The sequence below is a fragment of the Protopterus annectens genome, chromosome 2.part1, assembly GCF_019279795.1.
Source record: "Protopterus annectens isolate FY-2018-M chromosome 2.part1, PAN1.0, whole genome shotgun sequence".
Taxonomy (NCBI): Eukaryota; Metazoa; Chordata; order Ceratodontiformes; family Protopteridae; genus Protopterus; species Protopterus annectens.
Genome location: NC_056729.1, coordinates 1,797,230,487 through 1,797,252,712, shown reverse-complemented (window position 1 = coordinate 1,797,252,712; position 22,226 = coordinate 1,797,230,487). Strand labels below are relative to the sequence as shown.

The 22,226-nt window shown below is 40.8% G+C and overlaps 1 protein-coding gene across 11 annotated transcripts in view; it reads right to left on the bottom strand.

The window, feature by feature from the left end:
• The window catches only part of HSPG2 (heparan sulfate proteoglycan 2), a 2,126,006-nt gene that overhangs the window by 289,494 nt on the left and 1,814,286 nt on the right, over nt 1-22,226 (bottom strand). For all 11 annotated transcript variants that reach the window (XM_044063227.1, XM_044063230.1, XM_044063231.1 and 8 more), the window contains 3 exons: nt 22,188-22,226; nt 21,561-21,708; nt 7,942-8,058 (listed from right to left, as the gene is read on the bottom strand). The exon at nt 22,188-22,226 is cut by the window's right edge and continues 74 nt beyond it. In XM_044063227.1, the coding sequence (XP_043919162.1) occupies nt 7,942-8,058; nt 21,561-21,708; nt 22,188-22,226 (304 nt within the window). The remainder of the gene's footprint in view (nt 1-7,941; nt 8,059-21,560; nt 21,709-22,187) is intronic.

The window sequence follows — 22,226 nt, the reverse complement described above, 5'->3', positions numbered from 1 at the left end:
CCTTTTTGGCTGGGCTTGTATAGGTCCCAGGGCTGATAGCCTAGTACCTACCTATGAACCTATCTGCTGTTGGATGGTTTACCGAAGCCATATCGGAAATCGAGGATTGAGAGCGAAAATATCTAGCTACAATAAGGGCCCAACAATGTATAGTTCTTGTGTTGAACAAAGTACAAAAGTGACAGCAGGGGACGTCGTGGTCTGGGCCTAAGCAAGTGACGCAGTAAAAATGAAAGTCTCGGTGTGGTATTTGCTCTCCACAGGCAAGACAATTGCTAACTTTTTCTGACATTGGTTAGAGCAAGAAAAAAGGATCCCCATGGGGTACTCAGCTTTAGAAGACTTCAACTTCAATTCAAAAAATGAAAGCTCAGGTAGTGGCCGACCGGCACCCGTACGAACTGCTTCTGCTTCGGGATCCTTGGCAAGAAAGACTGATGTAATGGTGTCGGCTGCCTTACTTTATACTACTGACGACCTGACGTCAGACCTGAAGCGACAGCAACTGACGCAGAAATGCTAAGCCTCTGGAATTCAGGCTGACTGAGGGCTACCCTGGAAGGGATAACCCAAATGTGATGACTGCAACAGTGAAACACAAAGAACATCTGTTTCACAGACTGCACAGTTGGGGTTAGGGTGGGTGCATGTCAGTCCCTGCCACTGGCTTACATGTCCTAAAGGAAGAAGGCAGCTTGGTCCACTGCAAGACAACAGACAGTGGAAGCTTGGGGTCCTAGCAATGTAACATATGGACAAATTGTGAAAGTTAATCAGGCAGTTTGTGCTTTAGCATGGGGCTTCTACCTCCCTGAACAATATACATATATGAACAGCATATTATACAAATTGTTATATTAAAAACATCTATGATTTATGTTTAGTCTTATGCTTATAAAATAGTAAGTTCTTTAATATATTTATAGCAGCCTTTTTATAATAACTTAAGTAAGTATTTATGGTTAAAGTGACATACTTGAACTGACTGAAATGTCTGCTTTACTCAGAAAAATAAGCTTTATGATTATCTTTATTTTTGTACGTTTCTAGACTGAATCTGAAAATGGTCCATATGGATCAGTGTTCTATCCTAGTTAACAAAGTGAACTTACTAACAAGTTTATCTGCCTATAAATGTCCCCCCGGTACCTCCCCATAATGCATGCAATAATTCAATATTTTGTGGCTCAAGAAGGCTGATTTGTAAATACTCTTTCTGAATCTGTCTAGGAGACCTTTTTCCCTGTCAGTAGAACAGTATTTAGCACCAGTACTACCTTCATGCCTTCTCACAGTTTCTAGTCTGAAGACAGTATAGGTCTGCCTCACAAGTCTCACATTGTACTAATGATGTTCTTACACACCCTGGTGAACATGCCCAGCTTTTGGGGATGGGGGGGGGGGGCAGGTTACTGTGAATCTGTTCTAAACAGGCGCTGTTAAATCTATCCATCCATAATCCTTTTTTCCCATTTTTGCACATGGGATCGGGGTGTCACTTTAACAATGACAATCATCTATAGCCAAGGTTTACACCACTGGGTGGCTAGCGCTATTGCAGCTGTTGTTCCATGCCACAAACAGACACTGTTAAATGTAAGCTCAAAAATCTTCTACCACAGGAGGGACAGCAGATGGTCTGGATTACTGTATCCTCAACGGCTCCATAACATCTTTTTGAAGGAAAATTTCCTTTATCTACCACATTAAGTAATTTCCTATCAAATCCTGGGCATCCCTAAAGGTTACATCCTCAAGGGAAGACCCTGATGACAAACAGTCCTGTTCATCAAAATCAAACCCTAAGGGGACTGGATTTGTTCAGAATAAGCAAGGATTTTTCACTCTCCTCAGAGTCCAAAGAGTCCAAATGAGTGAGCTGCCTTTAATTCTTTTGTTTTCTAACACCTCCAGGGTGAACAGCAAGATCTGTGAAATGGGGCTGGAGAGATTTCTGCAATACAGCAAATAATCCTCAGTGAATCCTCTCATGCATTCCTTTATTTAGACTATGAATTATTTTTATTACATCCTCTTTTTCTGTCTGTTTTGTATAGAAATTGTTAGGATTAAAATTCATTAAGATGAGTTTTATACCACTGCACAATACCGTCAGTTCTAACCTTACAGCTTAATCTGTAAAGCAGTTCTAATCTTGCAATTTAGTCCATAAAGTAGTTCTAACCTTACAACTTAATCTGTAAAGCATGTGCTCAGTTTTCTAAGTAATGGATGCTGGTATCAACAACCTTAATCCACCTCCCCTTAAATTCTGAAAAGTCGCAACAAACTGATCCAACTTTTTTAAAAACATCAGGATTACTAAAAGGTCCATGAACTTTTAGTAAACTGTCATTTTCTGTCTTCTGTAACAGGTGGGATATTAAAGAAATTTTTTCTACCTATCTTCATATGGCAGGGATGTTAAAGATGTTACTCTCTTAGTGCAAGACGCTGAACTTTCTTGTAGTGCATGGAACAGCATTATTGCACACTGAAATCAGAAGAAAGACAAACCTAAGTGCTTCTCTAGCTTGAGACACAATCAAACAGTACTTAGGGGTGTGTGTAACAAATATCAACAGATGGTGCCGCCAACAAAGAATTGTGGCAGAAAGTAAAACACCTTCATTTATGCTTGCTGACTTCCATTTAAAATATCCCTAAGTTTGCCTCTATTGTTTGTTCTCTCCCTCATAATTTTTTGCTGGTAAATCGCAAAAGATTACAGTCAGTCAAAACTGCCAAGATTACAGTTTCATTTATCGTACTGTTCAGGCAATTAACTAATTTAAGTGAATTAGAGGGATATGTAAAAACATGTCTTTACTTTTTATCTGTGTCCCCCGCAAATAAGGTGGGAGGCATGCTGCTGTCTCCTTGACTTTCATTTGGCTTTCAAAGCTAGTAAAACACTTTGCACGTTTTTACCTGTCACTAGTGATATATGGAGCAGATAAAGGTCCATGCACTACAAAGAATTATGATTGGGTCTCTGATCCTAACCAGATTATTATGTGTTCTCAATATGGATGCCAACATTCACCTCTTGATCTTTTCTCTTGAGGTGAATTTCTTGTCATCTATGTCTTGAAGACATAATAAACTGGTTATGTCTGGAGACCCGATCACAATGTTCTATGATGTGCTTGATTGTCTTTATCTTGTAAAAGGTCCAAATGGAACTGCCACATTCCAAACTGGAACTCATTTGTGCCTTTAAAATGTAGCAGCTGTGCACTTGTTTTTCATAGAAGCTCTGTAAATCTTAAGCTGCTAAAAACAGTAGTCTCTCTGCTTCCTTGCAGAAATTATCAATGTGTTAATTTAGTAAAAAAAAAAAAACCCAGAATCAATGAGTATGCCAATCATTTGATTGTTTTTGCAAAGATGACTTTCTCCTCACCCATTAAATATTATAAATTAGAGGTGGCAATAGCACAACTTAGCAAATTTACCTTTTTCATTTTGACTTTAAATTACTATCCCTGAGTCCTGCAATATGCTAGATAATGTATTGTCCAGTTCAAACAGTGTCTTCAGATCTTACACTTATCATAATCTGAGAAAATATTCAAATATTTAATGTGTAACTTCAGAATGGGCAGAGACTATACACAGAATGAAAAGAGCTGTAATCCTACAACAAGACCTTGGGGTACACCACATAGCTTGCTTTTAATTCAGGGGCTTAGCACTACTAATCACTAGTTTATACTAGAAAGCTTTTTTAATTTATTTATCAAAATGCTTTGCTATGCCACATGACATACCTTTCTAGAATCAAAGCAATCTGTGTGTATTGCACTGTCTACATTATAATTATTCCTTTTGTAAAGGTCCATATTATTCACTAATACCTGTGGGATTTATATCCATACTGGCTTTCATCTATCAAGCCTAAAAAATTCAACATTTTATTGCAGCACCCTAAGCATCTTTCATATAGCTTCTCAATGTAAGTTAATAGAGTAGCAAGGTATAGGTTCATAGGTTGGTACTAGGCTATCAGCCCTAGGGCCTATACAAGCCTAGCTATAACAATTCCTCTGGCAATTTCTTCCCACACTATTTACTTCCCTGGACCCCTGTCTATATAGCTACCTATCCTTTTTTGGCCATATTTTCCTTTATAAATAGGAAGTATAGCTGTGTGCTCGTACCTCACCAATAAAATTATTAAACAAAATGAGTAATAAGTCAAACAAGGGCAAGTTTAAGATCATTACCTCTATCATATCCCTGGTACTTAAGATCTTTACATCTGAGGTACACACCTGTGAACCTATGTATTTCATTTGTGATAACTGGAGCAGTAAACGTATCCCATTCCTGAGTAATAATTTCTGTGAGGTACGTAAACTGTTAATTTGCTGTCAGATGTCTTTGTAAATTAAGTAACTGTTTATTGTTTATGAAATATCTTCAATTTTTCTGCCTCTTTTATGTGTGCTACAGCACCACCTCTGGTTTGCTTTGCCTTCCAGGTGTAACTAAAGACGGCTTTACTGGCATTGCATTTCACATTTGCTGAGACCCGCTCATCCCAGTCCCCGTTGTTCTTCACAGGACTCCTTTTTCTTCTTCCTCTTCATTAAATGATAACCTTGTCATCCTTTACTTTGATTCTTGTCTGCTGACTTCACTACAGTATCTTTTCATTTATCATTTTTAACCTAGCTGTCAGTGCTGTTGTTGTCAGGTTTTCCATAACTCTGATTCATGCTTTATTTTTCTTTCCTTTAATGCAGTACTAATTCCATTTAATACACTGATCCCTTGCACACTCATTCTAAATTAATCTTTCTTAAACTGTTCATCATCGTCATCAGCAGCAAACTGTAGCTTTCGAATTATTCACATATAATCAATGCAGACCACTTTTTCAGACTCCAGGTAAGCTTTGGTTTCTTACATTCTCAAGCAGCTCCGTAAGGCTGCATGTCTACCTGTCTTTTAAATACTGTATGGTGAATGTTTTTATTGTCTGATCTGATCTGAAGAATTTTCAAATATTACCTGCGATGTATTAGGAGGTTATTTAAGGTCAGATCCTAACTATACTATACATCTACCCTACTTAATGAACCTCTTCTTCGGGTTTCTTACTGTTACTATCTTACCAAAAAAAATCTGCTGTAATATTGCTAGCTGTTGTACATTCGTACTGTAATCCCTTTTACTTACCACCTTATACTGATAAATCTGTCCCCCCATTCCATTACTTACTGTGTCTAGCATGACTGTATTTGATCTGATTCTGCATACTGCATGTGGGATCAAGTGTGCTGATCTGGTTATTGCTGTCCACTGATTGTGTGTGTGTGTGTGTGTGTGTGTGTGTGTGTGTGTGTGTGTGTTTGTTTGTGTGCATGCACGTGCGCGCAGCATCAATTATGTTGGTTTTCTTATTATTGTTTACTGCTTGTAACTCTCTCTCTCTGATCATGTTACTACTATTTATTGTTCAGAGGTACCCAGTGTTTGATTTAGTTACTGCTTTTCTTTGCTTGCAGCAACAGCTCTATTTCCCACTTTATCCTAGCTGTGTCAATCTACAATTTGTACTTTACCCCCCATGGATGTATTTAAAAGGGATTTGCCTAAATTATCCACTTTCTCTAGTTCATTCACCAAATCCAGTAATCTGTCACCCTCTACCATGGAACCAAAGCCTATAATTGCCCCCACCTTGCCCAGCCTGGTAACACTTGGAGTACGGATTCAGTGCAGTAACTACACCAAGTATATTGACAATCTGTCAGAGCTGCAGCAAGGGTGGGATGGCTGACTCAGGTGCAAACTGTTAGGAGGCACGGTCACCTCTAGGAGGTGCCAATCTGCCCCTTAAAGCAATGCATGTAATCATTTAAGCAGTGACTGTGATCACAGCTAATTAAATGATGCTCATAGTTTGGTTTGCCTTACTCGTATGCAGTTGGCATTATGTAAGAGTTTCTGACATGAACTTGACTTGTCAGTTTACAAGCAATATGATATGCAATGCTGTTTGTAGACTTGTAAGTGAAGGACCAAAAAACAACTATAAGCACTACAGAATATAATATCTCTTCAGTTAGCCTTTTTCCCTTATTTATTTATTTTTTTTGAGGATGAGGACACCAGATGGGGCTTTGATGGGGGTGCCAAATGACCTAGTTACAGCTTTCACAATTGCTTACTGATTCCAAACACTGATGCCAACATACCGAATTATTTAATTTATTTACTTATTTAATTTAACATTTGTTAATTGGGAAAGTCCAACTTGGAATGAAGCCAATTTTTCAGTGAAGGCCGGGGAGAAACGCTCCAGACGTATGTCTTTGTAACGTGGGAGGAAACCGGAGTACCCGGAGGAAACCCACATGAATGCAGGGAGGACATGCAGACTCCACACAAAAGGCACCCCAGCTGAGAATCGAACCAGAAATCCTCTTGCTGTGAGGCAACAATGCTACCGCTGCACCACTGTGCTGTCCGTCAAATGTACTACATGCGATTGCGGATCTTTCTACACTTACACACACAGAGGTAAGTAGAATGACAGTGCTATACACACATGACAGTGCTACACACACATGACAGTGCTACACACACATGACAGTGCCACTTATATAGTTATGGTCAAGTGGTTAACAAATCACCTTCAATGCCATCTAGAAACTTCACTTGGAAACCTCAGCAACTTAGGATTACTTCACCATTTTCTTCTACATTTGCATTTGCCACCAAAACCCTATTTAAGGAATTTAACCACGGTTGCAAGCATACACCCCTAAGGTCCCCCTAAGCCTGCAATGGGTTAGGGCTGTCCACTGCTAGTTCCTTTGTGGAGGGATGGTGTTTCACAACAGCTTTCATCAGTTGTACTGGAGTGTTTGCATGTGTGTGTGTGTGTGTGTGTGTGTGTGTGTGTGTGTTGTGTGACGTGTCTGTGCACAGTGTTTATCTTAATAATCCTAAGCCCTGCGTATCCTGAGGGGTGAAAACATTCAATATTTGAATCCTCCCCTACAGAGCAGGAGTTGAAGGTTAGTACAGTACATAACAACAGCACAAAGTAAATGCATTCACAAAGAACGTATTTTATATTTAACTACTTGGGAAGCACTGCACTGGGGTGTTATCCATGCCAGAGGACAACTTCTGATGCATTTTACTCAAATGCAGTTGTCCACTAAATAAGACAGTTGTGGACTACTGAAGGGTGAAATGTGTTCTCCTCTAGAAGGCTTCTGTATTTTTATTTTTTTATTTATTGACATTTGATTTTCAGGAAAGTCCATTTAGGTAGGTGCACATTTTCACAGGAGCCCCGGGATGAAAAGCAATGGAGTATTACAAAAACATTAAGAATAAAAATTTTACAATCCTCAGAAACAATACAAAAACATCTTTAAATAATTATACAACATTAGATATAATGTGAAAACATTGGTTAAGAGTAGACATAACTTATTTGACAATGATTTAATATTTAGAGAAATTTTAGCCAGTTTACAGAAATTGTTAATATAACATAAATAGGAATTACAATATGATGTGGAAGAAAAAAAACAGGTTTATGTCACATTTAGATAGAGTCAGGGAAGAGAAACTGATTAAAGTAAAGAAGTGAGAAAGGAAGTGTAAGGTATGAATAGGTACTTGTTCATATTTAGGGATACAGTTTATCCTGGAGATATATGCTGCAACAAACTGTCTGCATTTGTGAAGATGTACCACTTACTAAAGGTGTAACTGGGATATAGCTAAAACGGTAGTAAAAAGCAAGGAAATGCAAAATAATAATAATAATATGAAAAAAAGAAGAAGGACAAGGAAAGCATTTCCTCCCAGAATAACCCACGGTTCTAAAATTATATATTTTCTCAGCATTTACTCAGAATAGTAGGAATACTAAGGTCTGATAACGGAAATTTTAACACACATACTTACCATCAGGGGTATCAGGTCGGAATGTAATTTTGACTTCAAATGTCTTGTAGGCATCTTTAATAGTAGGCAAGGTGAGGTATGACTGAGGATTCTGGGTAAAGTAAGGCACCACTCTCTCTAACGAATGAAAAGAAGCAAACATTAATTACACTTTACAAGTTACTAAAATCAAAACACAACAACACTAGTTAAAAGTTAAACTTTCAGTCAAATATGTTTGGATTACAGAACAGACTGTTGAAACATCAAGCTGTAAACCCATTAAAGCGTTTCATCTTTATGAAACGCAATGATCTTGGCATTGTTTACACTAAGAACAGAAGAGGATTTTGCTGTTAGCCTTGTATATCAACTGATGTGATTTTGGTTACCTTGCATTAAGCCAGTTAACCCAGACCCGGTTAGACTAATCTAGAAAAACTTCAGAATAGTACAAAACTGTACTTTGTAGTTAAGAAAAATAACTGGAGACATTCAAAATGAATTTGAAGTAACAACTGGGAAACCCATTCCACTGTGTGCATAACATATTGATGCTTTTATGGTAAGCATTTCAAGGGAGCAAGAACTTTACAAGGGAACAAAAGAAAAATCAAAACAAATGACACCTGTGTAATGACACAAATAAAGTGAAAAGCTTGAATAATCTTATTTCTTAAAAAGACCTTTCTGCAACAGACAGTTTACTCTACTTTTGAAGCACGTCTGTTAACTAAGCAACAGTTAATATTACCTTGATGTCACCCTGTCTGACTTCACACAACATGATATTTAGAGAATATAGCCCAGGGCAGCATGCTTACAATATAGCCCAGAGCAGAATGCTTATACTTCTAATATTAAACATTAAGCATCATACTTAATACAAGCAGTTTAATTCAAAAGGTTCACAGGTTCATAAGTGTATACTAAACTAACGGCCGCCAGGGCCCTTATACGTCTAGTCAAACAAACCAGCTGTGATCCACAAACTTGATTTATACAGGGAGTGATTTACTGACTGCCTGTGTTCATCAGAGACATTTCTGCCTGACTAGGGGTGAATTTCCGATTACCCATCCACTGGTCCAAATTGCGCTTAATTGGGTTATAAAGGAATTCTGCTTCACATGGATGGAGAGTGTTCATACCTGTTTTTCCAACATGCCCTATTTATGTTGCAATCAAAATTTAGGTATTTTGATCTGGTAGTTCTGATGTTGTTAAAGGTTCATAGGTTCATAGGTTCAAACAGGTTCATAGGTTCAAACAGGTTCATAGGTTAGTACTAGGCTAGCTAGCCCTGCAGGCCATTTTAAGCTGTTTGTTTTGTGGAAGTTCAAAAGGTTCATCAAAACAGGGTCCTGGGATGCCTTGTACATCATACAAAGATCACCTCTCAGATGTCTATATGATACCAAATAAAGAGTCAGGGCTTTGAGGTACTAGGCATAGGACATTGTGTTTACTCCCTGTATTCTTTTTGTAAGGAGCCTTTGTGGACATTACAGTTACTGCATGTGTCTGGTCAGGTACATACCAAAGGGGCATTTCACTCTATGCTCCCAATGATGAGGGCCGAGTACAGTGGTACAATGATCTCTCTGGACCTAGATACCTTGCCCTTACTTATAAGAAGGATTTTCTTACTACCTTGGACACATGTTGTTCGAACATAGTCGAAGCTAGGTTACCATCTACAGGAGTTTTCATATCCCTGACTAGCGAGCCAACTTTTAGGGATGTTTTATTGAAGGTGTACATACTCAGCATGGCAGAATTCATAAAAGGTAGTATAATGCTTTTTTTGGTATTGACTGTTAAACGATGTGTTTAGCATAAAGCGTTTGTCTGTGTTAGACCTTCCTGAAGCGTGTTTTCATCTTGGGAGGAGTCAATGATTGCTCCCAATTTGCAACCATCTGTGAACTTGGTTGGACAGGGGCCTTTGACATTGGCTTTGACCTCTGACAAGTAGATGCCAAACAGAAACATGCACAAAAAAGAGCCCAGAGGGTCTCCACTGGTGACTGGCCTATTTGTGAAGGTGTCCGCACAGATCCTAACCTCTTGGGTCCCATTCGTGAGCCAGCTTGATATCCAGTGTGTTACAAAGGGGGTTATAATGTTGACAAAGCTCAAGTAGGGTACTGTACCAGCTAATTTAGCCAGATCTGGGTAGATAGTATGCATCGCTGAGCTCAAGTAGAGTACTGTACCAGCTAATTTAGCCAGATCCGGACAGGCAGTATGCATCGCTGTTCACTCATCCATTGCCTTACTGACCTTTTCAAAGAAGTCTCCAAGGTTCAGTAAGTATAACCCTCCTCTGACAAAGCCAAAATGGGATGGATACAGTATCTGAAAGTCTCCTATGTCCTTGTTGATAATTTCAATGAAAAGTCTTTCCAAGTCTTTGCAAATAAGACTCTTTTGACTAATGGGTCTATAGTTTTCCAGGATCTGTAGAACGTCCTCCCTTATGAAGGGGGATGACCATCACAATCCTCCATTCTTCTGGCATAAAGCCTGTTTTAAGACCACAGCTAAATAGTGACTCCAGGGGTCCTGGTAAGTTGCATTCTAGACTAATCAGGAGACATCCTGGAATGTTAGCATAGCCCATTCAGGTTGTGCTCTTGGCAATCGCAGTAAGTACATGATCCCTAGTTATAGTTGGAGGGGTTACATTTGAAGGTATTTCTTGGGCGATGGTTGGGGTGAGAAAGGGGTAAAGTTGGACCTGAATTTGTCCAGTAACAGGTTCACTATATTGCCAGGTTTGCTGAATGTGACAGCATTAACCACCAGTTCAGCACATCACTGTATGCTGCCCTTGAGGTTCCTGAAATAGCTGAAGAAGGCCTTAGGTTATCTTTCACCTCGGAGGCTATCTTAACCTCAAAGTTGGCTTTGCTTAACTGAATTAGCCATCTTAGTTGCCTATTTAGTATGGTGAAAGATTTTTTTATCTTTATGGGAATTATCCCTCCTGATAAATTTGTGGCAACAGGTGTTACGTCTAGGACTGGAGTGCAGATGGTCCTGGATTCTAGTACAGGGTATGTAAATCTTTCTGCTGGGTGGGGAGGTTGACATAATGATTAAGGTGTTTACCTTACAAACACAAGATGCAGGTTTTGGTTCTCACATAAGGTAATTGGCTAGGCTTAAAATGGCTCACAAAGTGCAGTTAGCATAGTAGTAATCTATGAACTTATGAACCTATAATTTTTTATCATTTTGTTGTATGTCCTGTTTAATTTGGGATGCCACCAGGGCAGTTTGTTTCTGGGGCTAGATATGGGCTTACTTCTGGTAGGTACAGTAGCCTCTATGCAGCCACTGACAATTCAGTGTAGACTGCTGTGCTCTTGGGTTTGCAGGGGCATTGACTTTTGACAAGCCATCACTTAATAAAAGGTAGTATGCCTTGGAATATTTCCTAACTGTTACTGTTTTTACTGGGGTTACGGAGCTGACTTTGATTCTGAAGAAGACATCTTTATGGTTGCACCTTACCAGAGAGGACGAGACATTGGGGTGAGGTGCAATGTTTTCCTATATGTGTGAGTATGATGTCCAGTATGTTGGAGCCTCTAGTGGACTTATTCACTATTTGGTCAAATGTACTGGTATTTACAAAGTCCAGGAATCTTTGTGCCTGTAGATTTGAGTCTGTGAAGGATTCCATGTCTATAGAGGAGTAATTAAATTCTCCCATGAGTAAGGCATTAGGTCAGGTGGCAAGTGTCTCCAGAAAATCCAAGTACACATTGTGAACCTCTAGTAATATGGAGGGTGACATTGAAACACCTCCACATGTAATCCTTGTCTGTGTGGCTACTGGTCTATAAGTGTGGTAGGGTACTCTCTGCTGCTTTAAAACATGTCTTGGTAAAGTACAGTTGTATACACTTTACCATAAATGTAGATGTTCAAGTGCATTCACTGTTTCAGTCATTACATTTGGGTTATCTGCTTGCAGTAGCCCTCAGTTGGCCTGACTAACAAAGTCTTGGGTCCTGCATCGGTTGCTGTCCCTTCTTCCATGAAGTCAGGTCGTCAGGGGTATAAAACATGCAGCCGATGCCATTACATCAGTTTATCTTGACCCAGATGTTAGGTGCCCCCCCTAATGGGAAGCAATTAAATCTATAAATACAAGGATATACCTCCAACAAAAAAGCGAATACACCAAAAAGCTTTTGAACATAGTAAGGGAGAGTAGAGATATAGCCAAAAGAAGAAAGGGGGCTGGAGGGACTGCAGCAATGAATACACTTGAACATTTACATTCATGGTAAGTGTACACAACTGTACTATATTCTTCTTGTTTCACTGTTGCAGTCATTATATTTGGGTAGATTCCTAAAGCTAAGGTTGGGAGGAGGAATTTAAATAGAATTAGGACCAGCTATAAGGCCCTGCAAGACTGCAGTGGCAAAGCCAGCTCTGGATTTAGAGAAAATTGGCAAATGATAATGCTTGGTGAACGTATGTACAGAACTCCAGGTAGCAGCTTCTAGGATGTCACTGGTAGGGACACCCCTGAGAAAAGCTGTAGAGGTAGATGCAGCCCTGGTTGAATGGGGTCTGATGCCCTGTGGAATAGGTTTACCATGGTGCTTATAGCAGAAATGAATGCAGTGGCCTATCCATTTTGAAATAATTTGCTTTGAAATAGCTTTTCCCTCTGTCCCTGCAGCAAATGCCTCCAGCAGTTCAGATTTCCTTTGAGGTTTAGTCCTGTCCAAATAGAATCTAAGTTGTCTGTGCACATCTAAGGAGTGCAGTATTCGTTCCCCTTTGTTATGTGGGTTAGGAAAGAAGGTAAACAAATGAATGGACTGATTAAGAGCCACACTGGATACCACCTTAGGCATGAAGGAGGGACTGGTTCTGAGGGACACCCTGTCCGCATGAAAGATGATGAAAGGCTCCACTCCCATAAGAGCCTGTAATTCAGATACCCTTCTTGCTGAAGTGACTGCTAAACGGAAAGCTGTTTTCCAAGAACGGAATTTTAAATCTGCAGTAGCAGCTGGCTCTGAGTCCAGCTATGTTATATGGGTTGGAGACAGTGGCATTGACAAAAAGGCAGGAGTTTGAGCTGGATGTGGCAGAATTAAAGATGTTAAGATTTGCACTGTGTGTGATGAGGGTGGACAGGATTAGGAATAAGTATATTAGAGGGTCAGCCCAGGTTGGAAGGTTTGCAGACAAAGCCAGAGAGGCAAGATTATGTTGGTTTGGACATGTGCTGAGGAGGGATGCTGAGTATATTGGGAAAAAGATGCTAAGGATGAAGCTACCAGATAACGGGAAAAGAGGAAGGTCTAAGATAAGGTTTATGGATGTGGTGAGAGAGGACATGCAGGTGGTTGGTGTGACAGAGCAAGATGCAGAGGACAGTAATAAATGGAAACAGATGATCCAATGTGGTGACCCCTAATGGGAACAGCCGAAAGAAGATGAAGATGATGATGATGAGTAGCAGCTGGCTTGAAAGGAGGAAGAGTGAGTTTCTCCAAGACAATGTTAAGGTCCAAGGCTGGAGTGGGAGCTCTCTTGGGTGGCCTTAAATTTTTGGCCCCTCTGAGGAACTGCTTGAGCAGTGGGTGAGAGAAGAGGGGAGGCTCTGTGCTACAATGAGCTGAAATAGCTGAGGCATGCATTTTGATGGAGGAAAAGGATAAGCCCTTATGAAGCATCTCAGTCAAGTATTGTAGAATCTGAGGTAAACTGGGCACTGCTGCACTCATCCCTTGAGGATGGTTCCAGGCACAAAATATTTTCCATTTTGTAGCATAAGATTTTCTAGTACTAGGCTTCCTTGCCTCTAAAATGATATCCATCACTGATTTACTGAGGGGTGGTAAAGCAGAGATTAGGTAATTAGCCAGGCTGCTAGGTTCAGGGTTTGCAGCTAAGGGTGCAGAATCTGGTTCTCCTGCTGAGACAACAGGGAAGGAGTCTGAGGCAGCTGCCATGGGGCCAAGCATGACACACTGCACAAGAGGGGGTACCAGAGTTGGAGTGGCCAGTCTGGGGCAATTAAAATTGTCCTTGGCTTGTCCTGTTTGATCTTTAGTAGTACCTTGGAGAGCAGAGGCAGAGGAGGAAAGGCATAAATTGACAGTTTTTTCCAGCTGAAGGGTAGAGCATCCACTCTGCAAGCTAGCTTGTGGGGAATCTTTGGCAAAATTTGTCCAATTGATGGTTCTGGGGGGAGGCAAACAGGTTTAATCTGGGCTCCCCCATTTGCTTGTCAACATGTTGAAAATCCCTAGTTCCACTTTCCACTTGTGTGGGTCCATGAGGTTTCTGCTTAGTCCGTCTGCCAGTGTATTTTGTTTTCCTGGCAGGAATTGTGCTTGTAGTTTCACTTGGTAGCTCAAGGCTGTGCTCCACAATGCCATGGCTAGTTTGCAGAGGGGCTAAGAATGTGTACCCTCCCTGCTTGTTTATGTACCACATGACAGTGGTGTTGTCCGTCTTTACCATTAGTTGCCCTGGAAGAATGTGGTCCTTGAAGGCTGTCAGAGCATTCTGTACAGCTAACCTTTCCTTTTGATTTCTGTGCAGGTGCATTTGACTTGGGTTCCATTTGCCCTGAATGGACATCCCTGCCAGGTGAACCCCCATCCATAGTCTGATGCATCTGTTGTTAAGGTTTGGGCAAGCAGGGAGTAGTGTGAATGGTAGTCCCCTGTTTTGGTGGCAGGCCTCTTCCCACCAAAGGAACTCTAGGCATAGGCAAGGTATGATAGGAATCATTGCTTCTAGATCCTGAGAATGTTGAAACCAGAGGCTTTTGAGAAACCATTGTAGTTTCCTCATATGCAGCCTTGCATATGGAATTAGAAGAATGCAGGAGGCCATGAACCCCAAGGCTTGCAGTATTTGCCTTGCAGATAGCTGGGTTTTTGTGGCCACTTCTTTGAAGTAGGTTGTCAAATGAATCAGTTTCTCTGGTGTGAGGAAAGCCATCTGGGAAGTTGTATTCAAGCTTGCTCCCAGGAATATAATTTGTTGACAGGGTAGCAGATGTGATTTCTTTTCATTTATGGTGTACCCCAGACAAGTCAGCACCCTTTGAACAAAGGCCAGATGATTCAAAAGTATGTCCTGCCTTTCTGCCTGAATTAGACAATCGTCCAGGTATGGGTATATTTGAATAGTTCTTTGCCTGAAAATGCAATGACTGGAGCTAGGCACTTTGTGAATACCCTAGGCACAGTAGATAAGCCAAAGGGCAGTGCAGAGAACTGATAGTGCATGTAACCTGCTTTGAAGCATAGGTATCTTCTGCAAGACTCCCTGATAGGGATGTGCAGGTAGGCTTCCTTTAAATCTTGTGTTGCCAACCATGCATCTTTGCCTAGCATAGGATGTAGGTGGTGAAGAGTCAGCATCTTGAATTTTGGAATCACCAAATAGGTGTTTAGAGTAGAAAGGTCCAGAATAGGATGCCATGCATTGTCTTTTCTGGGTACCAGGAAAAGTGTCGAATAGAAACCTTGTCCCTTTTCCTCTTCTGGTACCAACTGAATAGCCCCCATGCTTAAGAGAAAGAGTACTTGATTTTGGGCCTCTGCCCACTGATTTGGGGGTAGATCTGGCCACACGCTTGGTGTTGGTAACATGTGGAAGTGAAATCTGTATCCTTGGGAGACTATATTTAAAACCCATTTGTTCTGGGTAATGAGTTCCCAGTTTTTGGCCTGCAGACCAATCTTTCTGCCTAAAGGAGCATTCAGTTGGGAAGTGCTTGGATGTTTTAAAAGCAAGTCATTGAGACAGTTTTCCATAGGGGGAGTCTTACTACTCCCAGATTTGGATGTAGAAGCCCCCCACTGCTTAGTCGTGTGTGTCCCCTGGGACTGAAACCTGGGGTTTCTGCTGTGTCTGGGTTTGGATTGAGAAGACATGGAAGGAGCTGAAAAGGACCAATTCTTAGAGGGCCAATGCCTACTAAATTTAGGAGACTGAACTTGTAAGAAATCTTTAACAGTTTGCATAGATTTAGCTTTGTCTTCCATCTTTTTAAGAACTTCCTCAGCTTTGTTGAAAAACAGGTGGTCCTGATTTAAGGGAGCATCCAACAGTTTAGCTTTAACATGATCAGGCAAAGATCGCTCCTTAAGCCAATCATGCCTTCTGAGCATAGACCTAGTAACCGCAGCCCTGCAAGAGGCCTCTAATGAATCAAATCCACATTGCAAAGTATGTTTTCCAACCTATTCAGCAGAATGCATTAAATCCTGTAATTCTTTATTTTCAGCACAGTCAGGAATCAACATCATTTTCTGTTTAAACAATACAGTAACATGTTGTTGATACTTTAACATATGAAACTGGCAGTTTAAAGCCCTAATGGTCAAGGTTGCAGAAGTGTAGGGGTAGGATTTTTAGCAGTAGAAACCTTAATGCCCTTGGGTCCCTGTGAGACAGTCTCTGGATCCGCAATGGGATTTTTAAAAAGGAACTTGTGTGAATCAGGAACCCTGTAATATGTGTCAGGTATTCTGGCAGCAGGAGGCAAAGAATCAGGGGCCAAACTAGATTCCAAAAAGGCATCATCAACAATGTCTAGTACAGGAGGTATAGCTAAAGGCCTATGCTGAGGCAGGGATGGGAGAAAGGAAATTCACCCCGGGGATCATGTCAGTCGCCCTGCTAGACAGGGGTCCAGGGAAGTAAATAGTGTGGGAAGAAATAGCCAGGGAATTGTTATGACTAGGCTTGTATAGGCCCTAGGGCTGATAGCCTAGTACCAACCTATGAACCTATGAGTAAGAAATCCCTAAGCCTTTTTTTTGAATCAGAAAAATCCTGGCTTTCCCAGTGGAAATGCTCCCTTAGAGTATGCAAGGTTTCACCAAAAGTAAAATCCTCTGGAGGGGAAGCTGAGGGAATAGAGTTGTCTGCATCAAAATCCTCATAAGTAGATAAAGGTAAATCCAGATCATCAGAATAATCAGAGAAATCAGAATCCTGATCAGAAAATTCATAAACAACTTGAGTCCTAGGTCTCTTAGAAGGGGGTGGCTGGCTTCCCCTGATTAGAATTATAAGATCTTCTTAGGCATGGTTCGAGATTTAGGCCTAAATGAAGAAGGAGGTGTCGGTTTAATATGCAAGTCCATAGGCCTGAATACACCCTCAGAAGCCGGTGCCTGCACAGCAGCTCCGGACCCATCCAAGGTAGAGACATCCGCAGGTTCCTCAGTTGAAGCATCTTGCGGCATCCGAATGGGTCTCAGTAGAGGCCTGTGAATCAGAAGTAGTGGGTATCAGGGGCTGCAAAAGCGCCTCATGAGTACCAGTGAACTGGCGACTGGCTTAGGAGAAGCGTCATTGGCAGCTTTGGACCTAGGCGGCCTGTCTCTGTATTTATCTTTGCGTTTTTTGGAATCCCAGTAGTCGGATGATTAACCAACGACATTTCTGGATAATTAAACTGAGAACCAAAATATTTAGAGGCGAAAATATACCGATGACGGATAGTGTGCTGATTAAATGAGGCACAAAACCGACAGCAAGGTACATTGTGGTCAGGGCCTAGGCAAGGAATACAGTACGAATGAAAATCTTTGAGGTATTTACTTTCCACAAGTAATGCAATTATTAACTTTTACTGACATCGGTAAGGAGCAAGAAAATGTTTCCCCAATGGGGTACTTAGCTTTAGTTGAAGACTTCAGTTCTGAAACTTAAAAACAAAATTTTTCAGGAGTCGGCCGACCGGCACTTGCGAACTGCTTCTGCTTCGGGCACTGCACGGCAAGAAAGACTGATGTAATGATGTCGGCTGCATGTTTTATACCCCTGATGACCTGACTTCATGGAAGAAGGGACAGCAACCGATGCAGGACCCAAGACTTTGTTAATCAGGCTGACTGAGGGCTACTGCAAGCAGATAACCCAAATGCAATGACTGCAACAGTGAAACACGAAGAACATCTGCACAGATGTCTGCATTCTTGAGTGTAACAAGGGCTTGGAAGGAGTTTAATTTTGTATATAGTCTCCTGACTTTGAACAGTAACACCTTGGGGATGAGTTGATTTTGCTATTTTGGTAGGTTTTCAATTTGGCATTGCCTAAAAAAAGCACTGTGGGACAGCGGGGGATAAAGTTTTAGCCGGTATTCAAAGGCTTAAAACCAGCAGCTGCAGACCATCCTTGACAAAGTAACGTAGCCTGTTATTCATGTCCTCCCAAGCTGACAAATACTGGATCCCCTTAGAACGACACAAGAAAGATATCCAACTGTTAAAATCAGTCACCTTTCACTCATATTGTGGCATCATACTAGGTGACGTTAATATGCCATTCAATGATAGTCTCATACCAGCTTGAGACACATAGTCCATGAACTCCATAACATTTCTCTTCCTGTAGTCCAGGTATGTCTCAAGTCATTTACAACTACATGGACTATGATGGACTCATACTGGTACCTGAGGCGTAATGACTCACGTGCACGTGTGATTTGGTGGATCCTGGTTCCAGATAAGCGACTAACTGTTATCTTCGCCTTGTTCGGCCTGGTTAGTAGGACATCAGCATGTCTTAAAACAGAGTCCCCTGTGATGAGACCCCTGGGAATTGTGCTTTGCTTGCCTTGCCTGTGACTGTATGTGTGGTGTTAGGTGGTGTCTTTTTGTTGAGTCCATTTGGGTTTGTTGAGGCATAGCTTTGCCAGTGGGTTAAGGTTATACACACTTTATCAGGTTTTATCCTGTACTCTGGGGTTAGACTCCTTAAATTTCTCTTTCAAAGTGTATGTCTTAGCAAGTCATTTAACAAAATAGTATCCCCTTATTACCAGCAAAACAATATGCACTAATGCCTTGTAGCTGTATCAGAATAACAAACATATTAATAAGTCTGAGTCTTCTGTTACCAATCAGTTTGAGGCTATTTAATAAAATAAACAATAAAATGCCAATTAAAACATACAACTGTTCTTCTAGGGAAGATAAGACAGTGAAAATATCAGTCTTTTCAAAAAATGACAGATGATTATTTGAATAAGGATATGATGTACTTGTGGCAGCCAGAATGGGCATTTGGAGTATGCTTTTATCACTGCACTTTACTGCTCTGTGTAAAACCTACAAAAAATTAAAATTCAAATTTATCAAAAACAATTTACCATAAAAATGAAAAGGTTACTCAGCAATGAATGCGTACTGTCCTTCATAGGATCATATGGGGTTACTAGGCTAATGCCCTAGGGCCCTTACAAGCCCAGCCAAGTTTTACCCATATTCCCATGTTCAGCCTCTATCACCCCTGTCCAAGAGGGACATAATTGGAACCCCTGGGGTGTACTTATGGTTACCCATCCAATCGTCCAGATTGAGTTTGAAGAGGGCCAATGAGGTGCTCTGCTTGACATGAAGCGGGAGCATGTTCCAAAGGTGTGGTAACCTGTGGGATTCAAATCAGTCCCTCCAGCAGGTTCAATTGATGTCACATACCAGGTTAAGGCCATTAGAGCAAATAATCAGTGTACCATTTGGCTTATGGATATGGATATACAGCATTTCCAATAAAACAGGGTCAAAGACTGCCTTATATGCAAGGCAGAGATCACTTCTCAGCAGTCTGTATGAGACAGAATAAAGTGACAGTGATTTCAGATGGTCCTCATAGGACAGATAATGAAGACCTTGAATTTTCCTTGTGAGGTCCTTTTGTGGTCTCTCCAGTTGCTGCAGGTACTTGAAAAAAGGTACACAACAAAAAGTGGCATTGTAGTCAATTATTGGCCTGATGAGAGAAGAGTACAGGGAGGTTATAACTTCTTTTTTTCTGGAGGCAATGGCCTTACTTAAGCAATAGACAGTGCCCTTCTTACCACTGTGGAGACATGGTGATCAAAGGTAGGTCATTCTCAACCTGTGTGCCCAGGTCTCTCACCACTGAGTTAGTACTTAGGGTGTTGTTACTGATGTGATAGTTAGCAGGAACATCAGTCTTACTGAAAGGGATGATAATACATTTTTTTACATTGACTTTAAGGCCATAACTTTGACACCAGTCATTTGTTTGTGCAACACCCTCTTGTAGGATGCTGACATCATGTGGAGATTATATGACCACTCCCAGTTTGCAGTCATTAGCAAACTCTGTCAGCCACAGACCTTTAGTTTTAGATTGCACTTCAGAGAAATAGATTCCAAACAGTAGAGACCCCAGGACTGATCCCTGTGGAACACCACTGGTTACAGGTCTGCTGTCAGAGGTGGATTCCCACATTTTGAATATTTTTGACTATATGGGTTCTACTGTTATACGGGTTGATACCTGGCTGCGTGAGTTTGTCAATTATGACTGAGTGCAGGATAGTGTCAAAAGCCTTGGCTGAGTCTAGGTAGGCTGTGTGCACAGATTTCCCCTTATCAAGGGCCTGATGACTGTCTTGAAGAAGTCCACCAGGTTTAACAGGCATAATCTCCCTTTGACAAATCGAAATTGAGTAGGGTCAAGTGTTTGGAGGTTACCAATGTCTTTGTTAAGGTCCATGATGATTCTCTACATGGCCTTGCAGATAAGGCTAGTCAGGCTAATAGGTCTATAGTTCCTGGGGTCAGTGGAAGCACCGCCTTTGTGCAAGGGGATAACGGTGGCCTTTTTCCATTCAGCTGGGATGAAGCCAGTGCTTAGACTATGATTGAAAAAGTACCCAGTGGCATTGCTAATTCTTGTTGGATGTTATCAGGTCCCATGGATGCTGTGTTTTTGATGTCAGAGGCAGTATGCTATTTAGAGATACAGGGTACAGGATGGGCTGTAGGGATGTCTTGGGGTAAGTGTGGTGGGGAAGGGGAAGTGAAGTTTTACAGAACTTGTTGGCTAACAGGTTAGCAATATTCACTTCAAGACAAGTTAAGGCAGTTTATTTCATTTATATGCTTTTCTGTAAACACTCATAATGCCAGCAAAGTAAAACAAAATATCTGAACTATAAGAAATTAGTTCTGTGGAAATACTGAGACTTCATTGCATACACTGCAAGGTATGGCATTTGCTATTTGAATAAGAAAATACTGTAGTCTGTGAAAAACATTTTTTGTAAAAATGTACTTAGACACATATATCACTGAAAACAAAGTCAAGACTTCCTTAAACTGTTTTGTTCATGTTTGTATATGCTTTGCAGGGCAAGACAAGTTTTGTTCTACAATGCATTTTGTACTCTCTCTCTCTCTCTCTCTCTCATTCTTATAACATACCTGGGACTAAATTACTAAAGTTATGGCTCAAATAAATTTACAAAATTGCTGGTGGCATCAGGTTAGGATTAGATTCGGGGAACAATCACAGACTTTAATGGACACATCCTATGTATGCGTGGAGGTACGTTTATTGAAATGTATGGATGCATCCACTTACTATGCAGTGGTGTCACTATTGCACAGAATACATTTATGTGGTCATACTCTTAATGAAAAGTTTATGAAGCTTTTTATTAAGAACTAGTACACATAAATTAGGAATGTTAAAGAGAAAAATGCATTGCTGTACTTAGGCAATCAAATGCAAGGTACGTAACACACAAGAACAAATCACTTTACTCAAACATATGACTATGCTTTACTTCTGTTGCCTACTGCACCAACCTTTGACTTTTAGCATGGAGATAACGGTTTCTTTGCCCTGCCTGTTAGTCGCAGTGCAGATGTATGTTCCAGCATGTTCAGGGCGAGCTGATGGGATCGTCAACATAAAGTCCTCAATAACGACCTCTGCAGGAAGCTCTCCATCAAGCTAAAATGAAGAGTTTTACATTAAAATAACGCCATGGAATGCAATTTTTAAGACTAAAATAACCAGTAAAGCACAGACATTATCTCACCACACAACAACACTGAGAGGCCCATACAACAGGCATTAACACCTAGGTCTTGCGCTGGTCTTCCTCTTACAGTGACTGCAAGAATTTTCTAGACCTCTTTGGGTTACACCTCCAGTTTACTCAATCTCTGACAACAGGAAAACCCTGTGGTCTTCATTGAACAAGTGCCACTGTACCTTAATAAGCACCAGAAGAACTAGAATAGAAAGTAGGGACCTTGATTTAACATATCATCCAAAGAGCAGCACATTAAGAGTGATTTATTCCCTTATTCTACACTGCAGTGTTAATGCTGCTGTAATGCACAGAACCCACAGCCTTCTGATGGTCCTGACATCAAAAGTGAAAATACAACTTGTCACAAAGATGGTGCTGCTGAATCATCTATTACCTTGGTCCAGCTGACTTGGGGCACAGGATACCCTTTTGC